Source organism: Clarias gariepinus, chromosome 9, assembly GCF_024256425.1.
Source record: "Clarias gariepinus isolate MV-2021 ecotype Netherlands chromosome 9, CGAR_prim_01v2, whole genome shotgun sequence".
Classification (NCBI taxonomy): domain Eukaryota; kingdom Metazoa; phylum Chordata; class Actinopteri; order Siluriformes; family Clariidae; genus Clarias; species Clarias gariepinus.
The window spans coordinates 19,594,402-19,615,752 of record NC_071108.1 but is presented as its reverse complement, the minus strand read 5'-3'; the positions used below and the strand labels follow the sequence as shown (position 1 = coordinate 19,615,752).

The 21,351-nt window shown below is 35.8% G+C and overlaps 1 protein-coding gene across 1 annotated transcript; it reads right to left on the bottom strand.

The window, feature by feature from the left end:
• Positions 1-332: 332 nt before the first annotated feature.
• Positions 333-16,628, bottom strand: rad9b (RAD9 checkpoint clamp component B). Its single transcript, XM_053504697.1, has 11 exons — positions 16,595-16,628; positions 16,424-16,494; positions 10,858-10,992; positions 9,916-10,030; positions 9,345-9,444; positions 8,340-8,446; positions 8,122-8,222; positions 6,483-6,547; positions 6,275-6,397; positions 1,097-1,352; positions 333-896 (listed from the first exon to the last, which is right to left on the bottom strand). Exons 1-11 carry the CDS (start codon positions 16,626-16,628, stop codon positions 765-767), a joined length of 1,239 nt encoding a protein of 412 aa, XP_053360672.1. The 3' UTR covers positions 333-764.
• Positions 16,629-21,351: the final 4,723 nt, after the last annotated feature.

Here is a 21,351-nt window from a genome sequence, read left to right as displayed (position 1 = left end):
CTCTTTAGTGTCCTGCGTTTTTAGAACTGTGACCTTAAATGCCTACTTTCTGTAAGCTGTTAAGGTCTTAACGACCATTCCACAGGTGCATGTTAATTAATTGATTATGGTTAATTGAACATGCATGGAAAACATTGTTAATGAAGATCTGTAAAGTTATTTTGATTTTTACAACATTATTGTTAAAATACACAGTCCTGAAAAAGGGACGTTTCTTTTTTTGCTGAGTGTATTTATATATATATATATATAAAAAAAAACACTTATCAGTAAGGCTATTCAGAAAAAAATGCTTAATTTTGCTAAGGCCTATAAAGAATGGACTGTGTACCGTGGTCTGATGAGTCTTTTGGTCAGGTCTAGGTTCGGCAACACTGAGGTCATAGAAAAAAGAAGAAGAAAAAAACGCCACAGCAAAATAAGGCAGCTGATGACATGAGTAAGACTGAAAACGAAATCCAAAAAAGTCAGGAAGCCTGCAGAACTCTTCCTTAAGACTACATTAAAAATACAAGAAAGGAAGGCTATTGGAAGCAAAATATGAACAAATGAGGGGCGCTCAAGACTTTTGCACAGAACTGTTTATATACTTTTTGTATAGCATATAGATCATATGTTAAATAAAAATCCAATAAACCACAAGTAATAAACCTATAGTAACATAGAATTTTAAAGTCTCTCTATCGCTACTCTCAAAGCATTTTCAAAAATGTAGTAAAAATTCTCTCCCAGCACCTCTACACTTCTACGGTTTATTTTGTCTGTCATTCTTTCTTTCTGCTACCAATGTCTCCACCATCATCCTCAGTGTCACTGGCACACACTAAAGTGGGTAGTTCTGATTTGTTGACTTCCTCCTGATCATTCTCCACAGCCCCAAAAAGCAGAGAACTGATCTGTATATGAGAGATATAAAGGTATTAGACATGCACCTTGCCATTACTGGCGATCTTGGGGTAAATGCACTAGGATGTTCTGGTATCATTTAAGTATTAGAACTAAATGGCAGAACTTAATCTGAATACTGCTCATCAAATGGTGACATTCTTACAATGGGTCAGAAACAATTATGGCATATAACCTGCATATTTCTAACCTTTAAAGTGCCTGGTGCTACTGCAGTGGTCAAAGCAGATCCATAGCTCACTCCATTTAAATAATGTCTGGATTTTGGAAAATCATCTCCTCCCCCAACTAGCTGCATGAGCTTCTTCATGTGGAAGGCTGGTCTGAAGAAGGGACTTCCCTGGCTGGAGGCCACCTTCTCCTCAACTGAAGAAACTGTACATTGAAGTGCTACATCAGTAGCATCTGCCTCTACTGGACCATCATGTATAGAGACACCCACTATACTGTAAAGAATAATATGATCAAATGTTATTTTTTTATATAATGTTTATTAATTATTGTATTGAAAATACATTCACTGGCATACTTTTAATTATGTACAACTGCCTGTTTATGCAAATATATAATTAGCTAGTCAGCAACTCATTGCATTTACAGTAGGAATATAGTCAAGATGATCTGCTAAAGTTAAAACCGAGTATTAAAATTAGGTAGAAAGGTGATTTAAGTCACTCCTGAATGTTTGAAGGTTGTTTGGTGCCAGGCGGACTGTCCTGAATTTCACGCATAAACCATCTCTAGGGTTTACAAAGAATAAGTAAGTTTCCTGTGAGTGGCATTTTTTTTTTGGGCAAAAATGCATTGTTGATGTCAGAGGTGAGAGGAGAATGGCCAGACTGGTTTGAGCTGATAAAAAGGCATCAGTAACTCAAACAACATCTCGTTGCAACCAAGGTATGCCTAAGAGCATCAATGAATGCATAACACGTCGACATTGATGCAGGGCTACAGAAGCAAAAGACCCCACCAGACTCCTGTCAGTTACTCTAAGGACAGGAAACTAAGACACAATTTCCATGGGATTGCCAATAGAATAATGATTGGAGAAATGTTGCCTTGTCTAATGAGTCTTGATTTCTGCTGTGACCTTCAGAAGATACAGTGGTGTGAAAAACTATTTGCCCCCTTCCTGATTTCTTATTCTTTTGCATGTTTGTCACACAAAATGTTTCTGATCATCAAACACATTTAACTATTAGTCAAAAATAACATAATTGAACACAAAATGCAGTTTTTAAATGATGGTTTTTATTATTTAGGGAGAAAAAAAATCCAAACCTACATGGCCCTGTGTGAAAAAGTGATTGCCCCCCTTGTTAAAAAATAACTTAACTGTGGTTTATCACACCCGAGTTCAATTTCTGTAGTCACCCCCAGGCCTGATTACTGCCACATCTGTTTCAATCAAGAAATCACTTAAATAGGAGCTACCTGACACAGAGAAGTAGACCAAAAGCACCTCAAAAGCTAGACATCATGCCAAGATCCAAAGAAATTCAGGAACAAATGAAAAAAAAGTAATTGAGATCTATCAGTCTGGTAAAGGTTATAAAGCCATTTCTAAAGCTTTGGGACTCCAGAGAACCACAGTGAGAGCCATTATCCACAAATGGCAAAAAAATGGAACAGTGGTGATCCTTTCCAGGAGTGGCCGGCCGACCAAAATTACCCCAAGAGCGCAGAGACAAATCATCCGAGAGGCCACAAAAGACCCCAGGACAACATGTAAAGAACTGCAGGCCTCACTTGCCTCAATTAGGGTCAGTGTTCACGACTCCACCATAAGAAAGAGACTGGGCAAAAATGGCCTGCATGGCAGATTTCCAAGGCGCAAACCACTTAAGCAAAAAGAACATTAAGGCTCGTCTCAATTTTGCTAAAAAACATCTCAATGATTGCCAAGACTTTTGGGAAAATACCTTGTGGACCGACAAGACAAAAGTTGAACTTTTTGGAAGGTGCGTGTCCCGTTACATCTGGCGTAAAAGTAACACAGCATTTCAGAAAAAGAACATCATACCAACAGTAAAATATAGTGGTGGTAGTGTGATGGTCTGGGGTTGTTTTGCTGCTTCAGGACCTGGAAGGCTTGCTGTGATAGATGGAACCATGAATTCTACTGTCTACCAAAAAATCCTGAAGGAGAATGTCCGGCCATCTGTTCGTCAACTCAATCTGAAGCGATCTTGGGTGCTGCAGCAGGACAATGACCCAAAACGCACCAGCAAATCCACCTCTAAATGGCTAAAGAAAAACAAAATGAAGACTTTGGAGTGGCCTAGTCAAAGTCCTGACCTGAATCCTATTAAGATGTGACCTTAAAAAGGCGGTTCATGCTAGAAAACCCTCAAATAAAGCTGAATTACAACAATTCTGCAAAGATGAGTGGGCCAAAATTCCTCCAGAGTGCTGTAAAAGACTCGTTGTAAGTTATCGCAAACGCTTGATTGCAGTTATTGCTGCTAAGGGTGGCCCAACCAGTTATTAGGTTCAGGGGGCAATTACTTTTTCACACAGGGCCATTTAGGTTTGGATTTTTTTTCTCCCTAAATAATAAAAACCATCATTTAAAAACTGCATTTTGTGTTTACTTGTGTTATCTTTGACTAATAGTTAAATGTGTTTGATGATCAGAAACATTTTGTGTGACAAACATGCAAAAGAATAAGAAATCAGGAAGGGGGCAAATAGTTTTTCACACCACTGTAGGTTTAGAAACAACATGAAAACATGAATCCACCCTGCCTTTTATCAGGCTGGTGCTGATGGTGTAATGTTGTGGGGATATATTACTGGCATACTTTGGGCCCCTTAATACCAACTGAGCATCGTTTAAATGCACAAAGGGTCACTTTGAAAGGGAACAGAGAGACATTAGAAGACGATGTAATTACTTTTTCAGTGGATTTTCAAAATTCTGTTTAGCTGTAATGCTTTAAATGAAAAAAAAAATGGGAAATAGAACTTTCATTGCACAATTCACAAATAATTATTTTATACTGATACTGATCAATTTGCATGATTTAACAGATTTAAGGAGATTGTCACCTTTAAAGCGCTAGCCTCCTTCAAAACATTTTCACTTCTTTTATTACTGGATTCTAACATTGTAATTACTACAGGAGTTTACAAATGCCACACCTTGTTAATTCAGCATATTCTTGCCTACACCAATCTTATTATTTTGTTAGTTAATTAGTAGTTTTATTAGTTAGGAAGTAAATAAGTATGTATGTTTTTACCCACTTACTTATTATCAAATATGTAAATATGTAGCTAATGACAAATTTTTATTTTTACAATTAAAAAAACATAGAAGATTGCTTTTGCTAGGAAGAGTATATTGCTAATCCTAATAGTATGTTGTTCTTTTGTTGCATGTTTACAGGAAAATCAGCATGAAACTGAATAAGTACCAGCAAGGACATCTCTGACAAAGTGACTAATGAAAATGCAGGCAGGATCTTTGATCATCAAGTAAGGTATGTTTGTTTTTTCATATCTATATAAAATATCTGTAAATTATACATCAATTAGTCGAAAAATTGTATGTTTGTGTTACTCTTTGGCATCAGGATGCAACTACCAGGTCCGAAGGTTTTTGAGCAAGAAAATCACCAAGATGTAGTGAATTGTGCAAGCCATTTCTTCACAGATGCAGTACACTGTCTGGCCCTCTACTGTACTCTAACATTTTGCTTGACTGCCTTTAGCTTTAAATTTTGCCAAAATGTGGTGCCCAGCTCATGTTTGAAAATGATGCCATCAGGGACAAAAAACTCAATAGATGTGATAACCTCGTCATTCAGTACATTCAGGTCATCAGCTGAATTTCATTGCTGAGCCTAGACCTGAACTTGGGAAGCAGCCATAGCTCATAACACTGCCTCCAGAGGCTGTACAGCGTCCACTATGCAGGATGGATGCATCGCTTCATGCAATTCGCTTCTTACCCAGCTCCCGTCACATTGAATGTAGAAAATCTCTTACCTTCACTATTAAGCATAGCTGTGATTGCTAAGCTTTTTTACCAGCAACTTGACCGATTATTTAAGTGATCTCTAATCATGAGCATATGATTTTTTTAGATCACATTTTGTCTAGAAAGTTGATAATTCAGTGTTATCCTTTAGATTTTTATAATGTGTTAGACACAATCAAATTTCAGTAATTTCAACAATCTTTCAGCAATTGCGTTTTTTACTTGATGCAGCTCAATATAAAATGTGACTCCTGAAAAGTGACTTTTTTGGCCAGGCAACTAAACAAAACTGGTATGACATTTACCACTCAGTAATTATAGTAACTAAGTTAGATTTACAAATATATTTATATTTAATAATTGTGGTGCACAGTGACCGCAAACAGATGATTGTCTGAAGTTAGACCGGGTCTCATAAATTTTTTTTTTTTAAATTGTCATAAATAAAAACCAATTGACATTGACAGGAGACGTCAAGCACAGTATGATGACTCTTAGCCGCAGTAAAACATTTAAATGAAGCCCACTACAGTCATTCCTGTGAACAGTCAAAGATTGAAAAGCCTGATCCAGGGAAATCCACAAATCTATAACTGCAAAAAATATGCACTTGTCTTTAGGGTTGAAATGCTAGGAAAGGTTTCTGAACCAGTTTCAAGATATAAACAACTGTTGTTTATATCCAAAGCATTAAAATCTTTATATACATAGTGTTTTTGCAAACATCATTTACATCAAATGAAACATTTTTTTCTTTCTGTAATGATCATTTTGGGCAAAAACATATTTAGGACACATCAAAAATATTTTAGTATTAAATAGAACTATAACACATAAATTAAATGTAAAAATCTAAAACAAATCTACCTTATACTGTATACTGTATGTGTGGTTTCCTGAAGTAAAATATGATTAATCTTTGAAGGTTTATCAATCAAAATAATGATTTCAACAATTACAAATCTGATTGGAAATAGTACAAAAGAGAGATCATTTTTAAAGAAATTTTTGGGGCTTAATTTGACATTAATAGGGTCTTTTATATGTAAATACAACATTCTACACAAACTGTTAAACACAAAGCAATCTTTGTTTTTTTTTTGGCCTGTCCCATTAAAATTCAAAATTGTAGGACACATATTAAGTATGATATTTCCACAAGATATTAATTCACAATTCAGATTACACAATTTGTGACCACAACTTAATAATTCTGGTTAAAATATATTTTAACCAATGTTAAACAACAAAATGTTATTACATGTACCCATACCTGTTTAAAAAAACAAAGGGTCACCTAAGCAGCCCTGAACTTTTCCACAAATAAGAGACCAAATATCATGCTAAGATAAATCTGACATTTAAAGTTGATGGCTGTGTCACCTGTGTGCTGGAGCTTCCTGGGCAATATGAGCCTGGGATTGATTGTCACTTGTTGGATCCATTAGTGTAGCCAATACTACTACAGCCTCCAGCAACATATCCTCCAATCTGAATGACACCGGACTGAAAGAGAATATTCAGCACATGACAACTGAATATCAAAAATGTTTATTTTCTCTGTATAGATTGATTACTAATGCACCCTTACTTTCCAGATGAACCAAAGTGGACAGACACTTGTAGGCCATAAGACTCTGCAAATGTCAGCAAGCCCTAAAAACAAACACATGATATTTAACTGTCCAACTCCTGTTCACAGGACCCTCCTTCACGATAAAGGTCTAGGACATCATGAAAGAACATAACCATTCATCACATCAGCAATCTACAATATATAACCATTTAGAACATACTGGTCTGATACAGGTATGTATGACCCCTCTTCTCCATTAAATCTTTTCAAGTTTATTATTTACTTGGAAGAAGTCATGGACACTGTGTGCTATCCAACTCTGTAACTCACTGTGACAGTTTAGTGGCCCAGCAGTGCAGCTGAGTTCAGACATCTGTCTTTCTCTATCATCCACTGACATACACACAGAAGTCTTTATGGATACCATTCAGGATAGCCAGTCCAGACACCTGTAATGAATGCTACCACTATGAGGGAATTCCACCACTTTCTCAGGGGTTATTTGGGTCAGGACAGTAGATTAGATTAGAAGAAATGTTGATCTAAATGTATATCATAAATTAAGATAAAAATATGTAGCATATATACACACAGTCCTAAATTATTATTATTATTATTATTATTTGCATCCTATGAGAAAAGAAGCACATGAGTGTGGATTATTATGTTTAGGTGTTCTGTGGGCTTACGATTAATAAATAAGTAAAAGTTAAAGAAAAAGCAACTTTGCACTGGGCAAAATAAGTCCGAATAAAAATTAATATGAACACACTATCCCAGAGACACATATTCAGTATTTTGACAAGAGTACTAACATACAATTCTCTGACATTTATGTGAGATTTTTTTAGTCACTGTGGAAAACTATTTTACAGTACCAGAAGCGATTCTCAATGGTGTACGCACTTACTTAATGGCATGCTAGTTTGATGGTACCTGTACCATAGTAATTATTTGCTGATTAAATACATGTACCACACTATGATACATGGTGTTACCATTGTACATAGCTTTGTATAACAATACATGTACTATAGTATGGTACATGATTCTACCATGAACTGTAGTATGATGCAACACTACGCAAAACATACCAGGAAGCTGTCAAAACTGTTATACATGTTATGGTACTGCCTATACTATACCATACCAATATTATGTACTAACATACCATGATGCTACCATGGTACCAAAGTAATAATGGTAAACTATAGGACATACCTATAGTAAAATTTCTTATGGGTTATGAAGCATATTTGGTTCAGCTTCAGTCATAAAAACAATACATGCAAAAGTATCTCAAGGGTCATTATAATTTCATGTGAATTAAATATATATATGGAATGTTATATATGTGAAATGTTATATGTATTAAAGCTTTGTTATTACTTTTTATTTTGTTAGTTTTGATTTTAATGTTCACAAGCAATTCTAAAGCTCACTCTTAGCTCACTACAATTCTGTGTCTTGCTTGTACTTTATGTTGTTTGCAAACATGGGCTAAATGCTACTAGAATTATTATTTACATCATTAAACATACTTACTTACAGCATTATACATCAACTTACTTAGAACATCAGAATACGCAAAGTTGCAAATTCCACATTTAAACCCTCCACTTTGTTTCTTAAGCAAACATTTCTTAGTTCATACCCGGAGTTCTTTGAGACAGAAGGTTATATCAGAGTCCATTCTGAGATGGAAGAAGTCAAACTCATCTGGATGTAGAAACATCTCTGTATACATGACACGGTCTGTGAGCAAATTATATAAAAATTAAAGCAGTTATAAAAAGTATTTTTCTTGCTTTATACAGTATTTCTATTGCAGCAGATCACAGAATCTAAAAATCACTAAAATAAACTCCTGACCAATTTCTTCATCAAAGTAATTCTTCAGTATCACCCTACTGGGTGATATCGATAGTGTGATCTCCTCTTGTGTGACAGGGAAGTGCATCACAGCGTCACTGAGAAGTCTGAGGAAATAGCAAAATCTCTCGTGTTTAAATGAAACAAATAAAATAGTACAATATATCTTAAGATTCCTCAATATCCAAAAAGTGGTTTAAACATAAAATGAAAATCTTGTGTATCATTTCAGTACATATTAAGGGAAAAAAGATTTTAACAAAACAATGTGTCACAATTATTGGTATCCCCATAGATTCTTATAAAAAAATAAAACACTCACAGGACACCTTTATCTTTACTTATTCATGCAATTTTCTAAACAACCAATTGTGTGGCAACACTGCCGTACAGTGGATAAAATAATGCACATATGGTGTACCGTGTCAGGTTTCATTTCTGGCAGAAAAATGAGTGTGAGCTAGTGTGTGCATGCATGTGCCCTGTGATGGATTGGCATTATGTCCAGGGTGTACTAGGCCTCCCTCAACCCTGTGCAAGATTTTTAAATTCAAATTCAAATTTTATTTGTCACATACACAGTCATACACAGTACGATATGCAGTGAAATGCTTAGAAGCTTAGAGAAACATGGTTGTAGGTTTGCACAAGATAGAAGAATATTCAGGTTATCAAGCCTGCTTTTTCACTATTGCACATAAGATCATAAATAAACTAGTTGTAGTCCTTTCTTTCATTTAACCAGAAAGTGCAATGAAAATAAAACAGAATGATTATACTCAAAATACTAAATGGCAGCAACAGCAACACACAAGGTTTTGTTAAAAAAAATTGATGATGGTTATTTATTGTTTGTAACAAATTTACATTCAATTATTCTGGATGTGTTTTATATGCAATTCATAAATATGTCTAATAATCCATGGTAAATAGCAATGATTTATTTAATGACATTTACGACTGAGCTGAAGGTCATTATCTTATACACAACAGGTATTGGCCTACTTTGGGTGTGCCTTTAAAATGTTGGGACACAGGTGAGCTGGAAAAACTGCTTGGAGTGCTTCACATTCTTGATACCCCAGATTATGTGTCTTGGTTATTCCTACATTTTTTAACACAAGATAATGCATTTATGTACGATAAACTAAAAAGTCCAACCTTCATGCAATCATATCTGTTATAGGTAAATTTACATTATATTTACCTATAACAGATATGATTGCATGAAGGTTGGACTTTTTAGTTAGACTCATAATCATCATGGTCAGCATGGTGAGAGAGATGAATGTTGATGCTCACATGCTAGTTCACTGGTTCTTAACCCTGATCACAGAGGACTTACTGCCTTGCAGGGTTTTCGAGCTTTGATTTAACTGATCATCTAATTAACAATCTAATTAACAACTCTGAATTGAAGCGGGTGTAATAAAGCCTGAAAACACTCAAGGACCAGGTCCTCCTGGATCAGGTTTGAAAACCTGTGGGCTAGTAAACAGTGCCCCCTAGTGCTACACATACAGCTGCAAGTATCAGCACATGACACACAAGGTATTACTGTAAATGTTCTACTTACCATTTCTGCATTTAAACTGGAACACCACCCTGCTGTCGAAGATGTTGATAGTTATCTCACATCTGTACACACTGCGCTCTAATGTGGTGACGCTGCGAAAGAGGGGCAGCACCGACTGAAGAACACAAAAATAATTTGTCAACTAACTGCCAAAACAAATTGGACCCAAATTCTGAACTAATTACATATTAATAAGCCTGAATGTTAAAAAGAAGACTTTTATCATGTTACTGTCTTGAACTAAACATTAAAATTCAGCCTACTAACAGCTGACCAAAAAGTTCAATGTTATGCAGAGGTGGACAAATTAGTTGTCAGGGAAGACAAGCAGTTTACAGGATATTAAGGGTTTTTTTCACAGTTATCTGCCAGAGAGTCAGCCTTAGCAGGTTGTTAATGCCTGAATGCAATACACTAGCCTTACTGCTTTTCACTTGGGACATGCAAGACGAAGTGCCATAGTCAAAAGCAAAACCTTCATTATGACTTCATAGCATTTATGTCACGTGACCTCTTTGAACAAAAACAATAAGCTGGGAATAGCTTTTTGAACAAATTCATGCTTACTACATGTCAGAAATGAATGTAATTTGCCTTTAAAAGCAGTCCACACCACTGCATTGCTTTACACTGTGCAATTCTGTTTTGGATAAAAATGCATTCTTAGCAGTGTAAGAGAAATGCAATGCAAAGTGAAATCATTTGTCTGTAGCATGCATTAATACACTGTTTCCCATAGTCTACATGGGAAAAAGCTAAGTTAATTGAGTCTCTGGGCAAAGATAACATGGGACTTGGCAAGCATATTGGAGCTTTCATCTCCCTGGTGTGCTAGCTAATGAATTTATAATCCGTTCATCCGTCATGCAGATTTTACAAGTATAAAAATTGTTATCTGTGGAAACACGGAAGACATCATTAACATTTGCAATTTATTTATACCTTTAAAGACACTTTGCATTTTACAGATTTATTGTCCTGTTGGTTTGAAGTTGGGGAGTAATGCTGGAAGAACATGGGAGAGAAGAGGAAACAAGCGTACGCAGAATGTGCCTTGTTCACTGTCCTAACAGCCAGCTTCATGATATAAAAAAAAGGGAAAAAAAATCTTACATTAACTATGTGTACATTTTATATTTGGTGTTTTTTCAAGCTATGGTCATTCTACATAAAACAATGGCATCCAGCAAACTTCTTGGTGTATTGGCACTGTGCCTTGACCCTGATAATAACATTGTTTATATCTATATCAGGATGTTTGCCTGCATGGAGGGTAAAAGCTGTTGTGTCTCCAGTTCTTGGCATCTTAGCTAGATTTGGCAGAGCTAGCAGCATATGTTTAGGACTTTCACTGATACAGTCAACTTTAAATTTATTCACACCCTCAATGAAGACAAAAAATAGAATGCAACAAGGTACATTGCCTTGCAAAAGTATTCATACCCCTTCATAGCCCCTTGAACAACCACAAACGTAAATGTATTTTATTGGGATTCTATGTGACCAATACATTAATTGGCCATAATTGTGAAGTGGAAGAAAAACAATAAATGGTATTTAATTATTATTTTTTTTACAAATAAAATCTTGTGTGAGGTGCATATGATATGCATATTCAGCCCCCTATACTTTGATACTCCTAACTAAAATCCAGTGGATCCAATTTCAGTAGTCACCTAATTAGTAAATAGGGTCATCCACCTGTGTGTAATTTAATCTCAATATAAATACAGCTGTTTTGGGAAGCCCTCTGTTTTAGGAAACCCCCAGGTTTGTTAGAGAAAATTAGTAAACAAACAGCATCATTAAGCCCAAGGAACAAACCAGACAGGACAGGGATAAAGTTGTGAAGGAGTTTAAAGCAGGGTTAGGTTATCATATATAAAATATCCCAAGCTTTAACCATTTCATGGAGCAATGTTCAATGCATCATCTGAAAATGTAAAGAATATGTCTCAAGTGAAAACCTGCCAAGACATGGCCATCCACCTTAACTGCCAGGCCGGGCAAGACGTCCTGTTTGCAGTTTGTGACAAGCCATATGGAGATACAGCAAACGTGTGGAAGAAGGTGTTTTGGTCAGTCTGCAAAAGACTTGAGTCTGGGGTGGAGGTTCACCTTCTAGCAGGATAACGACGCTAAACAAACAGCCAGAGCTACAATGGAATTGTTTACATAAAAAAATATTCATGTGTTAGTCCAGACCTAAATCCAATGGCTAGATTTGAACATTCTCTATCCTCAGATGATCTACATCCAAACTGACAGAGTTTTAGCAGAATAGAAGAAGAATAAGCAAATATTTCACTCTCTACTGTAAATGTCAGCTGGCAGAGATATGCACCAAAAGACTGTAAAAAAGCTGTAATTTCAGTGAAAGGTGGTTCTACAAAGTATTGACTCAGTGGGGTTCAATTAAATGCACGCCACACTTATCAGATAATTAAAAAAAAACACTTCCACTTCACAACTATGAGCCACTTTGTGTTGGTCTATCACATTAAATTTCAATAAAATACATTAATGTTTGTAGATGTAACTTAAACATTTTTGGAAAAGTTCAAGGGGTAATAATTTTTTATTTTTAGACTTTAAGGGTGCTTAACAACTTTTCTACACATTTACTGCATAATAGCAAAGCAAGGCAGTAGTCTCGTTGCATAAATCTCTATACAATGAGTGAGGATCAGTCAAAGAGGATGGACAAGAAATACAGTAGATTAAACAGCAAAAAAAAAAAAAAAAAGATTTTCAAAGTAATAAAAATTCAAATGTATTTTAATATACTTAATACCGAATCATTTAACTTAACATTAACACCAACCCCTTAAAATAACTGATTATTCATACTCTGAAAGCATGACTATGACTATATAAAAACATTCTAAACTATCTTTGTCTTTCTATGTAAAAACTCAATTTCACTGGTCATTCCATCCAATTTTAAACTCTTTCTTATTCTTATTGTTGTAGAACAACAACTTGACAATTTAAGTCATGACGTTAACAAGGAGGACTACAGGGGTTAGGGTAATTTACTGGACAGGCTCTGTTTGGTACAGTCAGGGTTATAAAACTAAACAATCTACCAGAAAGTGGACACAAAGTTTCACAGTGACTGAATCAAGAAGATGGTCTACTGTCCAGTTTTAAAAGGTCCCCAAATACTTTTCTATTAGACACTTTATGACCATTTGGCAAAAAGGTTTATGTATCATGCCCTCACAAGAGGTCCACTTCGTCATGTAAAAAGAAAAGAAAATGCAATTTAGTGCAAAGCAAATTAGGCATCTAGCATTAGATCACAAAATAAAATACAAAAAAAACATGGTTTGTTTATATCTACAGTATACGGTGTAAGAAAAAGCAAAAGAGGAAACATGTAGGGTAAAACATGTATGCTAATTAATTGGATTAAAATGATCTTGAGCTTTCTTGCTTCCCCTGGCTAATGTAATTGAACTGGAAAAAGTTAGTTGCTATTTAGCATGCTAGTATGTGAAGTAAGAAGTTTTGGATTAACACAAATAAACATATGGTTAGCTCATCTGTACTAGCAATTCAATTCAATTTTGTTTTATTTGTGAAGCGCATTTAACAATTGTCATTGTCACAAAGCAGCTTTACAAAAACAAAACCAAATTATCAAAATGTATATGAAATGTGGAAAATGTGTATAAATAAAAATTATTAGATTGTCTCTGGTAAGCAAGTCGAGGGTGACGGTGGCAAGGAAAAACTCCCTGAGATGGCAATAGGAAGAAACCTTGAAATGAACCAGACTTAACAGGTGATAATGAATAGCAAAATAATAAATTGATGACTCTGTTTAAAAAATATTTAATAAATTTTGTTCTTGTATATTAAATAATACAACTGGTTATTGAGTTTTCACCTAAAACTATAGGCATTACACTATAGGTTCAAAACCATTTCTTATCACAATGATGATTGTCAAAGGCTGGACCACGAATGTGGAAGAAGGAGGCCTGGTCTGAGGAATCATATTCTCTTTTACATCATGTACTATAGATGGCTGTGTGTGTGTTTGTGTGAATTACCTGGAGACAAACTGGCATCATGATGCACTATACTAAGAAGGCACACCGGCAGAGACAGTGTAGAGCTTTAGGCAATTACTTGCATGCTGTGAAACCTTGGGTCCTGCCATTTATGTGAAAGTTCTTGGTACTTTCACATGTATCACCTACCTGAACAGTGTAGATGACCAAGTACACACCATAATGTAAATGGTATTCCCTGTTGGCAGTGGCCTCCTTCAGCAGGAAAGTCTATTCTAACATGCTGCAAAAATTGTACAGGAATGGACCGAGGAACATGACGTGAATCATGGGTATATATCACAACTTAAAGCACTTAAAGGATCTGCGGCTAATTCCAGAGTTCCAGATGTCACAGCACACCTTCAGATGTCTCATCGTGCCCAGGTCTTAATGTGTCAGGGCTGTTTTGATGGCACAACAGAGACCTTCACAACACTGGGCAGATGGTTCTAATGCCACCTTGGCTCATTAAGCAAAATTCCTGTTATCACTGAAGGGTGTTTTATCATATTGACCTCATACATCCACAGAAATAGTTGTAAAAACACATTACCATTTCAGAGTTGAAACAAAGCTTAGATAAAATGAATAAATAAAAAATTTAAAAAAAAAATAACGTATAAATAAATAAATAAATAAATAGTCTAGACTGCAGAGAGTAGGTCACACAAATATTAAAATCCAAAAATCTCTTCATAAATGGTCTCCAAAGTGGATATTAATCATTTTATATCTTGAGCTTTACATTTAAGCTCATATAAGGTGTACAAAACTGGCATAACCAGGCATAACTACAGCCAATGTGATCAGGGAAACAGGTAGGAGGGTACTTGGTGTATCATCAGGTAAGGGAAAAGTGGACAAGGAGACTTGGTGGTGGAAAGAGAAAGTCCAGGAGTGTATACAGGGAAAGAGGCTAGCTAAGAAAAAGTGGGACACTTAAAGGACTGAAGAGAGTAGACAGGAGTACAGGGAGATGCAGCGTAAGGTGCAGGTAGAGGTGGCAAAGGCCAAACAAAGAGCATATAAGGACTTGTATACTAGGCTGGACAGTAAGGAGGAAGAGGTGGATCTGTACAGGTTGGCGAGGCGGAGAGATAGAGATGGGAAGGATGTGCAGCAGGTTAGAGTGATTAAAGATAAAGATGGAAATGTACTAACAGATGCCAGGAGGGTGAGGGGAAGATGGAAGGATTACTTTGAGGAGTTGATGAACAAGGAAAACAAAAGAGAACAAAGAGTAGAAGAGGTGACTGTTGTGGAACAGAAAGTAGCAAATATTAGTAAAAGTGAGGTGAGAAGGGCATTGAAGAGAATGAAGAGTGGAAAGGCTGTTGGTCCTGATGACATACCTGTGGCGGTATGGAAGTGCTTAGGGGAGGTGGCAGTAGTGTTTCTGACTAGTTTGTTTAACAAGATCTTGGAGAGTGAAAGAATTCCAGAGGAATGGAGGAGATGTGTATTGGTGCCAATTTTTAGGAATAAGGGAGATGTGCAAAGCTGTGGCAATTACAGAGGCATAAAGCTAATGAGCCATACAATAAAGCTGTGGGAAAGAGTAGTGGAAGCTAGGTTAAGGGCTGAGATGAGCATTTGTGAGCAGCAATATGGTTTTATGCCTAGAAAGGGTACATCAGATGCAGTATTTGCTTTGAGCAGGGAACAGGTGGAGGAAAATTTGGGTATGCTCTGGAAAGCAGAGGAATGAAGGTTAGCCGCAGCCAGACGGAATACACGTGTATGAATGAGAGGGACCCAAGAGGAACGGTGAGGCTTCAGGGAGCAGAGGTAAAGAAGGTGCAGGATTTTAAGTACTTAGGGTCCACGGTCCAGAGCAACAGAGAGTGTGGAAAGGAGGTGAAGAGGCGGGTACAGGCAGGTTGGAAAGGGTGGAGAAAAGTGTCAGGTGTGTTGTGCGATAAAAGAGTATCAACGAGAATGAAAGGAAAGGTGTACAGGACAGAGGTGAGACCAGCAATGCTCTACGTCTTAGAGACAGTGGCACTGAAGAAAAGACAGGAGGCAGAGTTGGAGGTAGCAGAGCTGAAGATGTTGAGCTACTCTTTGGGAGTGACAAGGATGGGTTCATCAGAGGGACAAACTATGTTAGATGTTTTGGAGATAAACTCAGAGAGGCCAGATTGAGGTGGTTTGGACATGTTCAGAGGAGAGATTGTGAACATATCAGTAGAAGGATGCTGAGGTTGGAACTGTCAGGCAGGAGGAAGACCAAAGAGGAGATTTATGGATGTAATGAGAGAGGACATGAAGTTAGTTGGTGTGAGAGAAGAAGATGCAGAGGATAGGGTTAGATGGAAGCAGATGAATCCCTGTGGCGACCCCTGAAAGGGAACAGCCGAAAGACAAAGAAGAAGAAGATAAGGTGTACATAACTGCTGTGTTAACTGGTAACATGGTAGACGCTGATTGTGTTATTGTGTTACCCCTTTCTCCAGTGGGTCCAACCAAATCTCCTCACCGATGCGTGACAGAGCATGAACACCTTTAGCAAAAACTAAAGAAAAAAATAGGAAATTTGAAGAAAAAAATTAATTTAAATAGGGTCAAAACATAAGAATATTTTGTTTACCATACGTAATGATGATGAATCCTACCTTTCACACAATTTCCTTCAATAACGCACTTCATTTTTATTTTATTTATTTTTTTCAGTAATGTTTATGCTAATCAATAACGTGTAGTCTCAGGTACTATCCAGCTAGATACAGTACATGTTACATTAACTACCGGTAGATAATTGACTAGTCTAGTATTTAGGTCAAAAGTAGGTCAGCTAAAAATAAAATTATTACATTAATTAGGTTAAATACATTCAAGTGACTTTAAATGTGTAAATATTCTTATTTTCTCGTTGCCTTATACTTCCTCCACAGAACTGCCAGCTAACCTGGTAAATAAGACGAGGGCTCGCGAAACCACCGCACGTGAGGAATGTTTCGAGCGCCACCTGGTGGACCATGTGACTCGAACATGTCATCTGATGCATTGAATGGCTTAGTGAGATACACGTTGAATTACTGTGAACTAACGTTACTTACAACGAAAATAAAAATATGTAAAATCCAACTGCGGTAAAGCCAGCCGCGGTTCAGGAAAACAAGGTCAAACCAGCCGCGATTGATTTTAGTGTGCGCGCATATTACAGTGATTACGGTAGTTTCAGGACCAACACAGAGAGAACGCGCTTTCAGAGCGCTTTTCTTGAAAAGCCCAGCGCGATTGTGATGGTCTTATAAAAAGGTGTCATGTTTCGAAACTGGTCTTTTGCATTTTTTGTTTTCCTTATTATTTATAGGTGCGATGTCTTTGACACTTGTCTTTCTTTGAATAATGTTTTCTGTATATTTCTTCTTCTACAGTCATTGTAAATGTAGTTGTGTTTACAGATAAATTATATGCAAATGGAAGACAAAATAAATTATATATTCATTTTAAATCCCTCAGTTGTGTATTCATTTGTCACTGTACATAACATAATTTATGTTATTTTTGAGTGCATTCATTAGGTGTAATGTCTGCAATGAAAATAAATAGCAAAATAAGTTTACAGAAATCAATAATTATCATAAAGATGGTATTTTAAGTATAATGACATTATTACACTTCAGAGGCCTATACAGACGTCATTTCTAATAAGTTGAAAAAAATAATGGCCAGTTCTCATAGGGTGCGTCCCATACTATATACACGCCTCATATGAAAATGTTTTACTGCAGCATTTATGAGATATTTGACATTATTACATTTTAGAGGGGTATAAAGACCCCATTTCTAATAAATAGAAGAAAAAAAACAACCACCAGTTTTTATTCGGGACAGCCCACACTATATGCACACATTATCTCAAACTATTTCACCGCAGCGTTTTATAGATATGTGACATTATTACCCTTAAAATGCCTATGAAAACCATATTTCTAAAAAGTTTTCCTGGCCTTTGCCTACACATACTAGTATTCTTTATAATTTATTTTAAATGGAAGCTTGATGGCAAAAAGGAAGGTTGATGGCTGAATTTTCAAGTTATTGCTGTTAAAAGTGGATCTACATGCAATTGACTCACAGGTTGTCCTAACTTTGTCACACATTGCCTTTTCATCTTAGCTGTATTTTTCTTAAATAAATAATGGCACTGTGTGATATTGTCACGCCATGTGGGGAATGAGGAGCCAGAGGAAAACGAGAGGAGCCAGGAATACAAAATTACACTTATTTATTAAATAAAACTACAGAAATCCAGGGAGCAAGCAAACAAACACGGCAAAACATTAAGACTGGACAAACTGAACTGGAACAAATGACTATTTAAACAGAAGCAAAGGGGAGTGGCAACATAAGACAGGTGTACACAATCAAGGTAACGTGGGGGAAGTACAAATATGGGCATAAGGGAAAGAATGGGCATATGGGGAGACACAGGAAAAAAACACAACAATAGATCCACAGGGGGGAAAAATACTAGGAAACAAAAAACAGACTAAAACAGTCTATGAATCCTGACAGGTATGTCATGTGATGATATTTATCTGAGGATTTATTATCCAAATGTTAAGACTTGCCAAGATATAGTCATTCAGTATTCAAAGAATTCAGTAAGGTGTCCTAACTTGATCACATGACTGTATATTGAACACAGTAAATTCACTCCTCATTTATGTCTTGCTCCAGATTAAAGAAGGTTACAGTAAAAGTACTTTAGAAACACAGATTCTGTATTTTGAAAAATACATATTTATTATATTTATATAATATGTATTATATTCATTTATAATTCATATAATATATTGTTATGTTTTATTTATGAACTGAGAATTACTATTAAACCAAATTAATAGAAATAAATACATGTAAAGGAACCATTTAATATATAAAGCTTTTAAAATTACTAAGCTTACTGGAGACACAAAACTGAACTGGCTTGAGGTGAATTACAGCACAATAGTGTTTTTTAGAGTTGCTTTAAAGGTAAATTTGAATTTAAGTTGATAAGGTTTGCATCACTGACTTTTTATTGTTGTGAAGCTGTACTAAATGCTATATAAATAAGGTAATGACTTTAATGAAGTTATTGTTTTTCCTCAGGGGGCTGTAAAGAAAACAGACACTTTACCTACCAAACATAGAATTAAAACAAAGTACATGAGCTATGGACCATGCTGGCAAGGAAAAGACCCCTTCAAAAAAATTTAATGTGCAAGGCTGCAGAGACCACCGATGGTTCCAAAAGGCAGCAAAAAGTGGTGCTATTCTGCATCCACATTACTGACTTAGTAGTAAAGAGATTGATTTGGCTTCTTACTTGCTTGCAAACTAAGTGCCCACACATGGACAGATTTCAGTCAACACTGTTATTCAGTGCCTTACACAATGGAGGGATTGTGGGTTCTCCGAGTGGCACATTCATACAAATTGTACATACTGGAGGTAACCACTGGCTAACTGTAAGCAACCAGTTTTGTGAAAGCAATCAGATTTGTGTATATGACAGTCTCTCTACAGTTCTGGATGAAAAAGACAAACAAATTTTGTCATGGTTAATCAGGCCAGTGGATGACAAATTCATGATCATTTATCCTGCTGTCCAACAGCAGTCCAACTCCAGCAACTGTGGTTTGTTCGCAGTTGCATTTGCGTTTGTTTCACAACCTCAAGCCTAAAAACTGCCAGTTCCGTGAGGGACGATTGAGGACTGAACTTCTAACATCTTTTGGCAGAGTATGTTTCAAATTTGAGTCACGACATGGCATTGGAGCACTGAGAGAAACAACTGTGGATGTGCACTGTGTATGCAGGACAGCTCACTGCAGGGAACTGATGGTGGAATGCTCATTGTGCAAGAGATGGTATCATCCCAACTGTGTGCAGATACCACAAAATGCCATTACTAAGGATGATGAGTGGTACTGCCCCAAATGTAAGGACAAAATATAAACCATACATTGTATGTTTGGTTCGTAGTGATTAGTGAAGTGGCAATATAGAATGCTACATTACTCAGGACTGGACCGATTAAGCAAAGTTGTGAAGTAGCTACAGTAAATATTCCAGTAACATTATTTCCCTAGCCAGTGTTTATTTATTTTATTTTATTTATGTTATATAAATTTTTTGCGCCATGTTTCAAGGCCATGTGGCTTTAGTAATTAAAGTATTGTTGTGTTTGTGTGCATTCTAATAATTACTGTTTGTTGTTAATAAAACACATGCTCTTACTGCATTACTTACAATAAATGTGAAATTTATTTTTGATGAACCTGATGAATTAATATTATTTATCTTTTTTACATATTCTTTAGGTTATTCCCTATGCTGAGAAGGCACACTAATCTAAAGATTCTGTGTTAAAATCCTATATTCATCCTGTAATAAAATCAAATATTCATCATTGTCATAGATGGTTAAAGGCCAAATGAATAGAAACATGGATGTACTGTAATCACATACAGTATATATTTAATACTTGACAACAAACCAAAAAAAATAAGGAACAATGGAGGAACACACAAGGACAAAAAGAAAAACACAATCAAAAATAAGTAAAGTAATATCCTATATTTAAGAATTGTTTCTGTATTCAGAAGTTTTTAAATGAGGAATACATGTAATGTTCATGTTTTTATAAAAATTAACCGTTCATTTTGTCTATTCCAGAAATAGGATCTATAGGTGTTACAAGTGGAATAACATTGCATATCTCCAAAACACTGTATTAATATGATTATAAAATATCTTTATATTGTATGGGAATGTCCTTATACCAACAGACCATATGTTTCCCCTATAATAATGTCTATATGTCAAAATGCTGCAGTAAAATAGTGTCATATGTAGTGTGCATATAGTGTGGGCTGTCCCGAGTAAAAACTGGTGGTTGTTTTTTTTCTTCTATTTATTAGAAATGGGTCTTTATACCCCTCTAAAATGTAATAATGCCCCATATCTCAAAAATGCTGCAGTAAAATATTTTCATATGAGGTGTGTATATAGTATGGGACGCACCCTATGAGAACTGGCCATTATTTTTTTCAACTTATTAGAAATGACGTCTGTATAGGCCTCTGAAGTGTAATAATGTCATTATACTTGATATCATTTTATGATAATTATTTATTTCTGATTCAGACTTTTAAACCTTTTGTAAACTTATTTTGCTATTTACTTTCATTGCAGACATTACACCTAATAAATGCACTCAAAAATAACATAAATTATAGAACAGTGACAAATGAATACACAACTGAGGGATTTAAAATGAATATATAATTTATTTTGTCTTCCATTTGCATATAATTTATCTGTAAACACAACTACATTTACAATGACTGTAGAAGAAGAAATATACAGAAAACAT